A 14,534-nucleotide genomic window follows, 5' to 3' on the forward strand; every position below is an offset into this window, starting at 1 on the left:
TCAGATAGAGAATGCCCCTTGGTTCAATTACCAGACAGCAAAAAGAAAATAAAATAAAATACAGAATTAAAAGCAAAAATAATTCACTATAAATTTTTTTGTGTGTGGTACTAGGGATTGAACCTAGAACTTTTGTACCTCTCAGATACACCCCAGCCGTGTTTTATTTTTTATTATTTATTTATTTATTGCTGTTCTGGGGAAGGAACCCAGGGGCATTTTACCTCCAAGTTACATCCCTAGCCCTAATTTTTAGTTTGTATTTTGAAATAGGGTCTCACTGACTTGCAAAAAGCCTGAGTAGCTGAGGCTACAGTCCCAGCCCTGTTTTATTCTTTATTTTTCAATGGTTTCTCTACATTACTTAGGGCATCACTAAATTGCTGAGGCTGGCCTTGAACCTGCAGTCCCCCGTCTCAGCCTCCCAAGTACTGAGATAACAGTACTTGTGCCCCACCATGCCTGGCCATGAATAAGTCTTTAACCTCTTTCAGCCTGTTTCCTAAACTGTTGGCTAAGGAAATCTGCTTTTCAGCTGATCCAACTGCACCCCCAGCCCTATTTTTCATTCTTTATTTTGAAACCAGGTTTCACTAAGTTGTGGGGGGCCTCACAAAATTGCTGAGACTGACCGTGAACCTGCGAGCCTCCTGCTCAGTCTCTCAAGTACTAGGATTACAAGGATGGTCACCTTGCCTGGCTCAATAACATGCTCACAGTGGGTAAAATATGGGATCCCATTGCAGCTGGTTTATACATTTTATGAGTTCCTTAAGTGATTCTTTTTCTGGTTCTGGTGCCTCTGAACTATGCCCCCAGCCCTATTTTATTTTATTTTATTTTTAATCTTGCTTTATTTTTATTTACTTATTTGTTTGTTTATTTATTTATTTATTTTGGTGGTACTGTGGGTCGAACCTGGGGCTTTCTACCTCCGGGCTATACTCCCAGACCTATTTTTTCATATTTTTATTTGGAAACAGGGTGTCACTAAGTTGCTGAGAGCCTCACTGAGTAGCTGAAGCTGGCTTTTAACCTGTGTGATCCTCCTGTCTCAGCCTCCCAAGCACGGGGATTACAAGCGTGCGCCACCACGCCCAGCTATTTTGTTTTATTTTTAAACAGTCTTGCTAAGTTTCTGGAGGACCTCAATAAGTGAGGCTGGCCTTGAGCCTATGCTGTTTCAGCCTCCCAGACTTCAGTAACTGTGTGTCATAATTCTTTATTATGAAGCAGGTTCTTACTAATTGTGGAGGCTTACTGAAATTGCCGACACTGGTGGTGATCTTCCCATCTCAACGCCTCAAGTATTGGGGTTATAGGCGTGCTCTACCGCTCCTAAGTGGCTTTTTTTTTTGGTGTTATTGGGGATTGAACCCAAGGCCATTCTCTGGGCTATACCTCCAGGCCTATTTTATTTTTATTTGGAAACAGGGTCTTGCTAAGTTGAGAGTCTCACCACTTGCTGAGGCTGTCCTTGGACTTGTGATCCTCCTGTCTCAGCTTCCTGAGTATAAGGGATTACAAGCATGTGCTACCACACCTGGCTCTTTAGTGACTTTTTTCTTTTTCTTGTGGTATTGGGTATAAGGGCCATTTTACCTCTGAGTGACAGCCCCAGCCCTATTATTTATTCTTTATTTTGAAACAGGGTCTCACTTAGTTGTGGAGAGCCTCACTAAGTAGCTGAGGCTAACCTCAAACCTTTGATACTCCTGTCTCAGCCTCCCAAGTACTGGGATTACAAGCGTGCACCAAAAAGGAACCATCATTTCAGCAAGATTAAGAGGATAATGCGGCCTGTGGTGGCACATACCTGTAATCCCACTATTTGGGAGGCTGAGATAGGAAGGTTATGTTTGAGGACAGCCTTACTAAGTAGTGAGACTTTCATCAACCTTGTGAAACCCTGTTTAAAAATAAAAATAAAATAGGGATGGGTTATAGCTCGGAGATAAAATGCTCCCAGGTTCAATCCCCAGTACCAAAAAAAAAAAAAGCCAGGCATGTTGGCACATACTCGTAATCCCAGTACTTTGGAGACTATGACAGGAGGATGGTAGGTTTTTGGCCAGCCTCAGTTAAATTGAGTGAGGCCCTCCACAACTTGGTGACCTTGTTTCAAAATAAAGAATTAAAAATAGGGCTAGGGGTATAGCTCGAAGGTAGAATGCTCCTAGATTCAGTTCCCAGTAATGAAAAAAAAAAAAAAGAGAGAGAGGGAGAGATGATAATGTGATCTGTCTGAAGTCCACAGCTAGAATGGAGTGCTGGCACTTCATACATACTAAAAAACAAAAGCTTGAGCCAGGTGTGGTGGCGCATGCTTGCAATCCCAGCATTCGGGATGCTGAGACTGAAGGATTGCGGTTTGCGGGCAGCCTCAGCTACTTAGTGAGGCTCTCCATAATTTAGTGAGACCCTGTTTTAAAATAAAGAATAAAAAGCAGGGGAGGAGTTGTAGCTCGGAGGTCGAATGTCCCTGTGGGTTTCATCTTCAGACCCGCAAAAAAATAAAATAAAAAATAGGGCTGGAGATGAAGCTTGGAGGTAGAGTGCCCCTGGGCTCCATCCCCAGTACCACAAAAAGAAAAAGAAAAAAAAAAGCTTTACATGTATTACAGTATCAATATCACTTAAATAGGAGCTAAATACAAAAATAAATACAGTGAAATTCAGTACAAACTAAATGTTAATACAACCTGATTATATAGTTCTGAGCTTGTAGACTTGTCTACCTTTTCAGAATGGACAGTGAACAACAGTGGTATTTAAGATACTGCCATAAAAATGATAATTTTGAAAGTAATAAGAAAACCTGGAGAGAAAACATGAAAAAGATAAGGCCTTTATTAAGATTTTTTTTTTGAGACAATCTTTGTAGGTTTCCCAGGCTGGTGTCAGCCAGTGGGCCCAAATAATCCTCCTGCCTCAGTTTCCTGAGTTAACAGGGCTATAGCATGTGCCACCATGTCTGGCTAGGAATCTTTTTTTTTTTTTTTTTTTTTGTGCAGGGGGCTTGAAGCCAGTGTATTATAGGTACCTCTGAGCTACACCTCCAGCCCTATTTTTTTTTTTTTTTTTAATGGTACTGGGGTTCCTGGAAACCCTTCTACCTCTGGGCTACACTCCCAGACCTGTTTTTATACATTTTTATTTGGAAACAGGGTCTCTTAAGCCAGCACAGCTGGCTTCAAACCTGCGCGATTCTCTTGTCTCTGCCTCCCAAGCACAGGGATTACAAGCGTGCGCCACCACGCCCAGCTCCAGCCCTATTTTATGTTTTATTTTGAGACAGAGTCTTACTAAGATGCTGAGTTTGACTGAGAACCTGCGATCCTCCTGACCCAGCTTCCCAACAAGTACTAGAATTATAGGCATGTGCCACCATGCCCAGCTCTGGCTAGGATTATTTTAATTCCATTGGCATCATAACAAAATAATTATGTCATTATTACAGTGTTACTTCCCCACTTGTAGGAAAGTACATTGTGCTGCTTTAGTACAAATGTCATGTATTGTTTTTGTCTATTTTTAACTTTTTCTTTTATTTGTTGCTGTATCTAAATATGTATTTTTTTTAAACAGGGAGAAAAATGAAAGATACTATTGTGTCCTTTTCAATGATGAACACCATTCATATGACCATGTCATATATAGTCTACAAAGAGCTCTGGACTGTGAACTCGCAGAGGCTCAGTTGCATACCACTGCCATAGACAAAGAGGTTTGTGGTCACCATTTGGATTACGCTGCTGTCTTATATTAGCTTCCTGGAAGTCAGGTGTTGGCTGAGCCTCTGCCAAGTGCTGTGTTAAATATAACCATACTCTCCATTTATTCCTTACATCCTGGGGGAATTGATTAGAACTGCGATTGTGTGTGTGTGTGTGTGTGTGTGTGTGTGTGTGTGTCTCATAGTTTTAGGTAACTATAAGTTACCTCTTTTTTTTAAAATAAATAATTAGAAACCTTACTTGGGAGGCTGAGACAGGAAGATCGCGGGTTTGTGGCCAACCTCAGTGACTTAGTGAGGCCCTCTGAAACTTAGTGACACCCTGTTTCAAAATAAAGAATAAAAAGCTGGGTGTGGTGGCACACGCTTGTAATCCCAGCATTTGGGAGGCTGAGACCATAGGATCATGGTTTGTGAACAGCCTCAGCTACTTAGCGAGGCCTTTTGCAATTCAATGAGACCCTTTTTCGAAATAAAGAATTAAAAATAGAAAATAGACCCAGAGTTGTAGCTCGGAGGTAGAATGTCCCGGGTTCCATCCCCAGTACTGCAAGAAATAAAAAAGAAGAAGAAAAGAAAAGAAAAAAGAAAATGGCAAATGTTTACTGGTAAGAAAGCGTTCCCAGGAACTTCTTACTTAGCTGACTCCAGGGCTGGAGGGATCAGTAGCCCAGCCACACTTCCACCCCATTAATGGACCACAAGTGTGTTATAGAACACATGTTGAGGAGCTCTAAATTCATTATTGAAAATTATTTTTTTGTTATTTTTATTTATTTTTGTGTTAGTGGGGATTGAGCTCAGGTGAATTCTCCTTCCACGCTATATTACCAGACCTATTTTTTATTCTTTATTTTGAGTCAGGGTCTCACTGAGTTGTGAGGGCCTCACTAAGTAGCTGAGGCTGGCCGAACCTGTGATCCTCCTGTCTTAGCTTCCTAAGTACTGGGATGACAAGTATGCACCACTACGTTCAGCTTCCATGCACACTACGCCCAGCTTCCATGAAAAGTATTTAAAACATAAAGCAAGGCTGGGTATGGAGGCATACACTTGTAATCCCCGTGCTTGGGAGGCTGAGACAGGAGGATCGCACAGGCTTGTAGCCAGCCTCAGCTACTTAGTAAGGCTCTCAGCAGCTTAGTTAGGCCCTGTTTCCAAATAAAGTATAAAATAGGGATGGGTGTAGCCCAGAGGTAGAATTACCCTGGGTTCCACATCCAGTACCACAAAAAATAAAATAAAATTAAATAATACATAAAGCAGAGCCAGGTATGGTGGTGCAACACCTGTCATCCTGGTACTTGGGAGCCTGAGACAGGATTGCAGATTCTCAGCTAACTCAGTAAGTAGTGAGACTCAGCAACTTAGCAAGGCGTTGTTTCCAAATAAAAATGAAATGGGGTTGAGGGTATAGCTCAGAGGTAGAATGCCCAGTACACACAGACACACTAAACATATAGCAGGAGTTTCTGATATAAATAGAAAAACACTGTAAGTAAAGAACTAGTATTCTTGCCATACAAGAAAGCCAGCATCCTAAATTACACAAATTCTCTTACAGAGGTATGGAAGGTTCTGATACTTCATAAAGGTGTTTAAAAATTTGTTTATTTTCCAGATATTAAAATCTTAAAACTGTTAGTCAATCAGTAAATGACTCATAATTGACAGCTTAATAGGTTTGTGGACAATTTGTTATATACTTACTATGGTTATCATTTCATTAATCCTTTTTTTCTGTGATTAGGGTCGTCGGGCTGTTAAAGCAGGTGCTTATGCTGCTTGCCAAGAAGCAAAGGAAGACATAAAGGTAACTCTCTGAATTAAGGAGAAAAAAAATTATTTATTTATTTATTTTTTTGTGACACTGGGGGTAGAACCCTGGGGCCTTTCTACCTCCAGGTTATACTCCCAGACCTGTTTTATATTTTATTTGGAAACAGGGTCTCACTAAGTTGCTGAGAACCTCACTAAGTAGCTGAGGCTGGCTTTGAACCTGTGCGATCCTCCTGTCTCAGCCTCCCAAGCGCTGGGTTTACAAGCGTGAGCCACCACGCCCGGAAAGAGAAAGAGAAAATTTTAAGAGGAATGTATATTATAAGAGCCAAGAAGGACAAGTAGAATGATCATGCTGTTGAAGTGGTTTGGCATCCTAAGTAAAGGTAGAATTGGGTCCTTAGACTCAGATATTTGGTACTAGCAGGGTTATGTGATTCTTTTTTTTTTTTAAAGCATAGGTCACATAACTAAAATCAAAATTTATATGCTATTTTTTAATATCCCTTTCATTTGTAGAGTCATTCAGAAAATGTCTCTCAACATCCACTTCATGTAGAAGTCTTACATTCTGAGGTGATGGCTCATCAGAAATTTGCTTTGCGACTTGGTTCCTGGATGAACAAAATTATGAGCTATTCAAGTAAGCGGACAGTATTTTATTTCTGATAATCTATTGTATTTTATTGCCATAAAATTTTAAGTGTCATTTAATTTAAAAATCTGTTTTGGTCAAATATCTATTTTGATTAATTGTCAAGATTGCATTTCAAATGCATAAATATCACAGGATATTATGTCATATACATAATATCCTTTATTGGCTCTTGCTCCTTTAATCTTGACAGAATTGTTCTTAACAGCAAGCATAGGAGGATTAATGCCGATCTTTTTACATATTATTACAGAAAATTTGCTTTTAGGAGGAATACTATGAGATGAAATTCTCTGACTTTCTTTGCAGGTGACTTTAGGCAAATCTTTTGTCAAGCCTGCCTTAGAGAAGAGCCTGGCTCTGAGCGTCCATGTCTCATAAGCAGGCTGATGCTCTGGGATGCAAAACTGTATAAAGGTGAGTAGATCTTTATTCATGCTGCTTACTAGGAATCACAGGAGGACGGGACTTAGACTAGAACTTGTATTCAGGCAGCTATTAAATCTATGATTTGATTTATAAGTTATCTATGCAAAGGAAGGTTAACCGATTGGTATTTTTCTGTTGAAAACCAGGGATATTGCCTTTTATTTCATTTTCATTTATTCAGGATATATTTTATATTTTTTCATGTAGGAATGTGTTTATTAAAGCTGTATTTTTATTTTTAAAAATATAAGTGAGCTAACTGGGCATGATGGTGCAACCTACTGAGACCAAGTTTGAAAGCAAAACAAAATGTGCTGGGGGGTGAGCTTAAAGGTAAAATGCCTCTGCGTCAGTCCCCAGTACCAAACATATATACTATATATTTCCAAAGAGTCAGGTCAAAGATGAGAGCAAGGTTAGTGGGCATGGAGAAGGAACAGTACAGATTGAGGCAGTTCTGAGTGAAATAAAGATGATGGAAAGGCCGGGAATGATTGAAATGAAGTAAGTTAAGAGATGGCAGGAGGTACAGAACGAAAGGCAATGTCTGTATGTTTTGAATCCTGTCATTAAATTTCACTGCAGTAAATGCCATTCATAGATGCTTTGAGGTCTGTTAGCGTGTGCTTTCTTTTTTTTTATAATGTGCTATCGTTCTAATGGCTGGAGTAATTTGTTTTTACCTGGCTATGTCCTCTCATCCGCCCCATGCTCTTAGGTGCCCGTAAGATCCTTCATGAATTGATCTTCAGCAGTTTTTTTATGGAGATGGAATACAAAAAACTCTTTGCTATGGAATTTGTGAAGGTAATTGCTGCTTATAACTAATGGAAACAGTGGGATAATTGGGAATCCTAAAAGTTTAATTCTATGATTCTTTGTCAACAGTTCATTAATTTTTGTCACGTTAATATTTTCACAAATAGCACTTGGAGATTAGGTAGAAAATGACTTATTTGCCTGGCGCTGAGCCGGGGAGGAGGTTCTCACACTCACACATGCAGTCTTTATTCCTGATCACTTCCTGGCCTGCTAGTGAAATGATGGCAGAGGCGGAAGTGAGTACGTGACGCGGATGGCAGGCAAGAGGGACAGAGATACATGGAAAGGGAGGCGGGGAGGTGGCAAAAGGTAGGCTTAATTTAACCGCCCTGAACACAACTCACTCCTTTTAAAGAAAAATTGAAATGTAAGGCTGTGTAAGATTTGTTTTTAAACTGTATAGTGTATTTTTCTGTATAATTAAAACACTATCTACGTGTCTTTAGATAGCCCTGTCCTGGGGTATTTTCAATAGCCACTACCCTTGCCTGGTACAGCATGGGGGTGTAAATTGGCATGGGGATGTAAAGCAGGTTCCTGTTGGTGCACAGCACAAGTTAGTTCTATATGGGGACGGTAGTTTTTCATCTTCAGTTGTCTCTGATGTAGCTTATATGAAGTAATAGTTGTTCTCTTAACTGAATACCACTCTGTAATTGCAAAAAAAAAAGTTGCAGCTGTTTTTGTTGACATTTAAGTAAATACAATTTTTTTAAAAAGAGGTAGGCTTAACTGTGGCTAAAACATGAGCTGAAAACAGATCTTTTTTATGTTGCTTTGTTGATCTGTTCTGTATCCATTACACTATTATATCTTTTTTCCATCTCCCAGGAGATTTCAAGGTTACACAAGACAGGGACTTCTTGAATTTTTTACTTTGCCTTTATACAAATGCATACAGTAAATTTTAATGATTTCTTCTGATTTTGAGTTGTAGAGAATTCTGTAAGGCTTAGGTTGGGGCAAAGATAGGACCCAGGGTTGAAGCAGAGAGGGAAATATTAATTGTTATAGACAAATCACACTATGGATTAGGACAGCCGCATTCCCTGGATTTTATTGGCAGATTGTACATTTGATATATGTTTTAACCTTTGGAAGGGATGGCAGCTGAAGATGTGAAAACTATTCCTGTAAAATTCTTCAGCAATGCAATGTTTTGTCATATGTGTGATATGAAATGAAGCTTTATTTTCTTATATGAAAGCTAATCTGCCACCTGGTGGCACATACCTGTAATCTCAGAGATTTGGGAGGCTGAGACATTAGGATTTCAAGTTTCAGGTCAAACTAGGCAACTTAGTGAGAATTTATCTCAAAAAAAGAGGCTGTGGATGTAGTTCAGTGCTAGAGGTACTCCTGGGTTCAGCATTTTGAAAAGCTAATTTTACTATTTACATTATATATTTTCAGTGCGGCATGCTTAGTTCTTAAACTTTAAGAATTCTGGAGGGTAAGCCGGGCGTGGTGGCGCACGCTTGTAATACCTGCTCTTGGGAGGCTGAGACAGGAGGATTGCACAGGTTTGAAGCCAGCCTTAGCTACTTAGGCTCTCAGCAACTTAGTGAGACCCTGTTTCCAAATAAAGTATAAAAAGGTCTGGGCCTATAGCCCGGAGGTAGAAAAGCCCCTGGGTTCCACTCTCAGTACCACCAATAAATAAAGAATTCTGGAGGGTAAAACTAAATATCTAATTTGAGTATCTGACTGTGCTTACTTGTAGTAGATGCATGATATACAACTGGATCTATTACTAATTTTGTTCTAATATGTCAGGGGGAATTTTTAGCTGGTGTGCATCAGTATGGACAAAAAGTTATTTGCAGCCTGTGTTCATTCTGTTTAAGGCTGAATTGAATCAGATTAGTTGATCTAATTTGTTGATTTCTGCATAGTATCAGTTGTTAAGTACTTTGAAAATATCCCCTGTCCTATATCATTGGAGTTGAAACTGCCTAAGATCGCCCCAGATTCTATTTGGAGAAATGACAAACAGCCATTACTCTCCTCTATGATTTTCGTTCTATTCCCCCCCCCCCCCCCAGAACTGGGCACATGCTGGTTTTTTTTTTGGGGGGGGGGTGGAACCCTCCTACCTCTGGGCTACACTCCCAGACCTATTTTATATATTTTTTATTTGGAAACAGGGTCCCTTAAGCCAGCGAGGCTGGTTTCGAGGCTGGCTTCGAACCTGTGTGATCCTCCTGTCTCTGCCTCCCAAGCATGGGGATTATAAGCTGCGTCACCATGCCTGGCCTTCTGGTGTTTTGTTTTGTTTTGTTTTGTTTTGTTTTGTTTTGTTTTGTTTTTGTACTACTGGAAATTGAACTCAGGCATTTTACCTCTAAGCTATACCCTCAACCACATTTTTTATTATTTTATTTGAAACAGGGTCTCACTAAGTTGCAGAGAACCTCACAAGTAGTTGAGGCTGGGCACAAACCTGCAATCCTCCTGTGTTAGCCTCCCAAGTACTGGGATTCCAAACATCCACCACCACACCCTGGTTGTGTTTTTTTGGTTTTATCTTAGCAGATTTTATTTTCCACTGTGATAGCTGAATTCATATTTCACTTTTTGTTTTCATCTTCTGGTTAGAGACATACTTGTAGCAATTATTAAATTGAGATTTAAAAAATTTTTAGTAGTGATTCTCCACTTGTATCTTTCAGTATTATAAACAACTGCAGAAAGAATACATCAGTGATGACCACGACAGGAGCATCTCTGTGACTGCGCTCTCGGTGCAGATGTTCACTGTGCCTACTCTGGTATGTATCAGCATTTCTTTGCAATATTTCTTAAGTGAAGCTTGTTTTGCTTTTTAAGAGTTTTACTTAATGTAAATCAAATAAAAAAAAACAATGTCATAATCATAAGTTGGGTTAATTCCACTTGGAAAACTGAGTAAGACTTCAGTAGCACCTGTATATGAATAATGTGTCGGTGAGCTCCAAGGACTAAGGCGTCTGTCCTTGTCCAGTGTCCTGTCTCTGCAGATGACACACAAAGCCGACTTCCTACTTTCTGGAGTGACTACAGCTTCAATACCAAAGCTTTTTTTTTTTAACTGTACTTTCATTGTTTAGTTATTGTTTTGGGTGGGTAGAAGGGGGGAGAGTGCTTATCAAGCATATGGGTGAGATGGTGCTTCATAGGCCTGGGCGGAGAGTAGATGATTCTGCTTCCTTTTTAAGAACTAACTTCTCATTAGTTGCTATTCTCTAAGGACATTAAACATTAAGGACGGTGTTTAATGTTCATTAAACAGCTATTAAAACTGACTGATGAAGCACATTAATAAATTAAGTCCATGCTATGATGAGTTAGTGCTAAGGACAATATTCTTGAAATATTCTGCAGGCTCGACATCTTATTGAAGAACAGAATGTTATCTCTGTCATTACTGAAACTCTACTGGAAGTTTTACCTGAGTACTTGGACAGGAACAATAAGTTCAACTTCCAGGGATATAGCCAGGACAAATTGGGAAGAGTGTATGCAGTAATATGTGACCTCAAGTAAGTTGTTGACTCACAGGTGAGAGCACCTGTTAAAATGCAGTGTGCTTATTACTCTGTTTTATATGTGAATCTTAGATTCTCTTGGTTTTCTAGGATTCACCTTATAATAATGGCAGGTAGAAAGAACAATGACTTCATGTTAATACAGTTGGCCCACCACATCCATGGATTCAAACAACCACAGATTTAAAATATTCAGAAACATAATTGGTCTATACTGAACATGTACAGACAGTTTTCTCAATCTTATTCTCTCTCTTTTTTTTTTTTTTTTGGTGGTGCTGGGGTTGGAACCCAGGGGCTTTCTACCTCCAGGCTACACTCCCAGACCTATTTTATACTTTATTTGAAAACAGAGCCTCACTAAGTAGCTGAGGCTGGCTTCGAACCTGCGTGATCCTCCTGTCTCAGCCTCCCAAGTGCTGGGATTACAGGTGTGCCCCACCATGCCCGGCTCAATCTTATTCTTGAAGCATTGCAATAAACAACAATTTGCATAGCATTTGATATTAAGTCATCTAGCCATGGTTTAAAGTATATGGAAGGATGTAGATAAGCAGTCTCTGTTGCAAATACTATGCCTTTAATCTATTCTTGGAGGAAGGGCCCTAGAACCAATCCTGCAGTGATACCAAGGGACATTTGTAAATATCTTCAGTGAAGGCTCTTATTGAGTTTAAAACCAGGTTAATAGCTGGGTGTGGTGATGAAAATTGTAATCCCAGTACGTGAGAGCCTAAGAGAGGAGGATCACAGATTCACAGAATTCACAGTGAGAGCCTCCTCAACTTAGCGAGACCCTGTTTCAAAATAAAAAATAAAATAGGTCTGAGGGTTTAGCTCAGAGGTGGAATGCAACTCTGTCGTTGTATCCCTCTTCTCTAAGAGGTTTCTTTTGTAGTATCATAGTTGCAGAGATTTGCTGATCTAAGAATCCTTTTCCTTCCTTACCCTTTCCATTCTTCCTGTCATTAGCATCTTCTTTACTTATTAGGTCAACTAAAAGGTGAGGCACAAAATATGTAAGAAACTAGAAATGTAAATTCTCTTCTGCCATCGATCATTGTTTCTCAGGTTTTAATCTGAGTGCTAAAAATCTGAGGAGCTTGTTAAAATGAAGATTCTTAGCCGGGTGTGGTGGTACACGCTTGAAATCCCAGCATACGGGAGGCTGATACTGGAGCTGACAATCTCAGCTACTTAGTGAGGCCCTCTGCAACTTAGTGAGACCCTGTTTCAAAATAAAGTATAAAAAAATAGGGCAGGGGATGTAGCTTGGAGGTCAGATGCCCCTGGGTTCCATCCTCAGACCCGCAAAAAAAAAAAAAAAAAAGCAGATTCTTACTCAGTATAGCACGCGTTTCTAAGAGGTGCTCACATGCTGGTGATGCTAGGCGAAACTAAACGTTGATGTTTTGTTTATAGTGACACATTTAAGCTTTACCTTTAAAGTTTAGGTAGTAATTAACATATTTCAGTTATTTCTTTGTTAAGGTCTTGATTAGATTTTCAATATATAGTCACCATATTAATGGACATATAAAGAATGGGAAAAATTAAACCACAGTCTACTATCTTCACAAATTGAAAAAAAAAAAAAATTTCTGCCAGGCATGGTGGCGCATGCTTGTAATCCCCGCATTTGGGAGGTGGAGACTGGAGGAGCTCAGTTCACAGGCAGCCTCAGCTACTTAGTAGTGAGGCCCTTCGCAACTCAGTGAGACCTTGTTTCAAAAGTAAAAAAGATTAAAAAGTAAGATTGAGGGTGTAGCTCAGAGGTACGATGCCCCTGGGTTCCATCCTCAGTACTGCCAAAAAAAAAAAAAAAAATTTTTTTTTCTTTTATTTGTTGCTTTGTCTTTTATGTTCTTACATTACTTCCTTTGTAGATCTATTTTAGTGGTTAGCATTGGATTGCTGTATCCACTGTATAGATATTCCACTCTTTGAACTTCAAGAACAGGATATATCTTGTTCATGTTTGTGTTTTCTAGTACATATAACAGGAATGTATTTTGATTGATTAGTGTAAAATACTATTTTTTTGTGTGTGTGGGTCTGGAGATGGAACCCAGGGGCATTCGACCTCCAAGCTACTCCCCTAGGCCTATTCTGTATTCTTTATTTTGAAACAGGGTCTCACTGAGTTGCAGAGGGCCTTACTAAGTAGCTGAGGCTGTTCTCAAACCATGATCCTCCTGTCTCAGCCTCCCAAATTCTGGGATTACAAGCATGGGCCACCATGCCCAGCTAAAATACTATTTAATAATTGTTAATGGTTGCTTCCTGAGAAGTCAGTCCATGATAAACATTGTTACTATTGGTTATGAAACCAATAATTTTTTTAATATAAATTTTTAAAGTGTGTGTGTGTGTGTGTTACTGGGTATTGAACCTAGGGGCATTCTACCTCCTTTTATTTTTATTCATTTTATTTAGTTATTTATTATTTTTTATGGAACTAGGGTTTGAACCCAGGGACATTCTACCTCCGAGGTACATCACCAGCCCTATTTTTTATTTTTTATTTTGAAACCGGTTCTCACTGAGTTGCAAAGGTCCGCACTAAGTAGCTGAGGTTGTTCATGAACCGGGATCCTCTTATCTCAGGCTCTGGAATGCTGGGATTACAAGCTGTGCTGCCACACCTGGCTCTGTGTGTGTGTGTGTGTGTGTGTGTGTGTGTGTGTGTGTGTGTGTGTGTTACCGTGGGATAGAATCCTGGGCATTCTACCACCACACTACAGCCCCAGCCCTTTATTTTTATTTATTTTTTTGGTGTGTGTGTGTGTGTGTGTGTGTGTGTGTGTGTGTGTGTGTGTGTGTGTAGGGGGTGTACTGGGTATGGAACCCAGGGTCAGTCTACCTCTGAGCTACACCTCCAGCCCTATTTTTAATTCTTTCTTTTGAAACAAGGTCTCACTAAGTTGCAGAGGGTCTCACTAAATTGCTGAGGTTGGCTGAGAATCTGTGATCCTCCTATCTCAGCTTCCCAATTACTGGGATTATAAACATGCGCCACCACGCCCAGCTTATTTTATTTTATTTTTTGTGGCACTCAGGATTGAACCCAGGGGACCTGGGTTCCCTCTGCTCAGGGCTTCTAATTATTGTAAGATATAAGAGCATAATATCCATAAGTCAGCATTGTCTACAACCCTAACAACCTCTCAGCTGCCCTCCCAGGTCTATTTTCTATTTTATTTGGAAAAAAGGTCTCACTAAGTTGCTGGGGCTGCCATGAATCTGCAATTCTCCCAAGTAATGTGATTACAAGTATGTGCCACTGTGCCTGGCCGGCCATTCATTCATTCATTCATTCATTTAGTGGTACTGGGGATTGAACACAGGGGCATTATACCTCTAAGCTACACCATCAGCCCTACATTTTAGTCTTTACTTTGAAACAGGGTCTCACTAAGTTGTGGAGGGCCTCACAGAGTAGCTGAGGCTGACCGTGAACCTATGATCCTCCTGTCTCAGCCTCCCAAGTACCGGGATTACAAGTATGTGCCATCATGCCTGCTTTTATTTTTATTTTGAAACTGGGTCTCACTAGGTTGATGAGAGTCTCACTACTCACTGAGGC

At 39.9% G+C, this 14,534-nt stretch overlaps 1 protein-coding gene across 1 annotated transcript in view; it reads left to right on the forward strand.

The window, feature by feature from the left end:
• Window positions 1-14,534, forward strand: part of UBR1 (ubiquitin protein ligase E3 component n-recognin 1) — a gene marked incomplete at both ends in the record, with an annotated part of 123,588 nt that overhangs the window by 25,254 nt on the left and 83,800 nt on the right. The window contains 7 exons of the mRNA XM_080707719.1: window positions 3,589-3,727; window positions 5,487-5,549; window positions 6,035-6,158; window positions 6,480-6,587; window positions 7,318-7,406; window positions 10,094-10,192; window positions 10,785-10,942. Of these exons, the coding sequence (XP_080563845.1) occupies window positions 3,589-3,727; window positions 5,487-5,549; window positions 6,035-6,158; window positions 6,480-6,587; window positions 7,318-7,406; window positions 10,094-10,192; window positions 10,785-10,942 (780 nt within the window). The remainder of the gene's footprint in view (window positions 1-3,588; window positions 3,728-5,486; window positions 5,550-6,034; window positions 6,159-6,479; window positions 6,588-7,317; window positions 7,407-10,093; window positions 10,193-10,784; window positions 10,943-14,534) is intronic.

The sequence above is a fragment of the Muscardinus avellanarius genome (assembly GCF_963383645.1).
Source record: "Muscardinus avellanarius genome assembly, chromosome: 12".
Lineage (NCBI taxonomy): Eukaryota > Metazoa > Chordata > Mammalia > Rodentia > Gliridae > Muscardinus > Muscardinus avellanarius.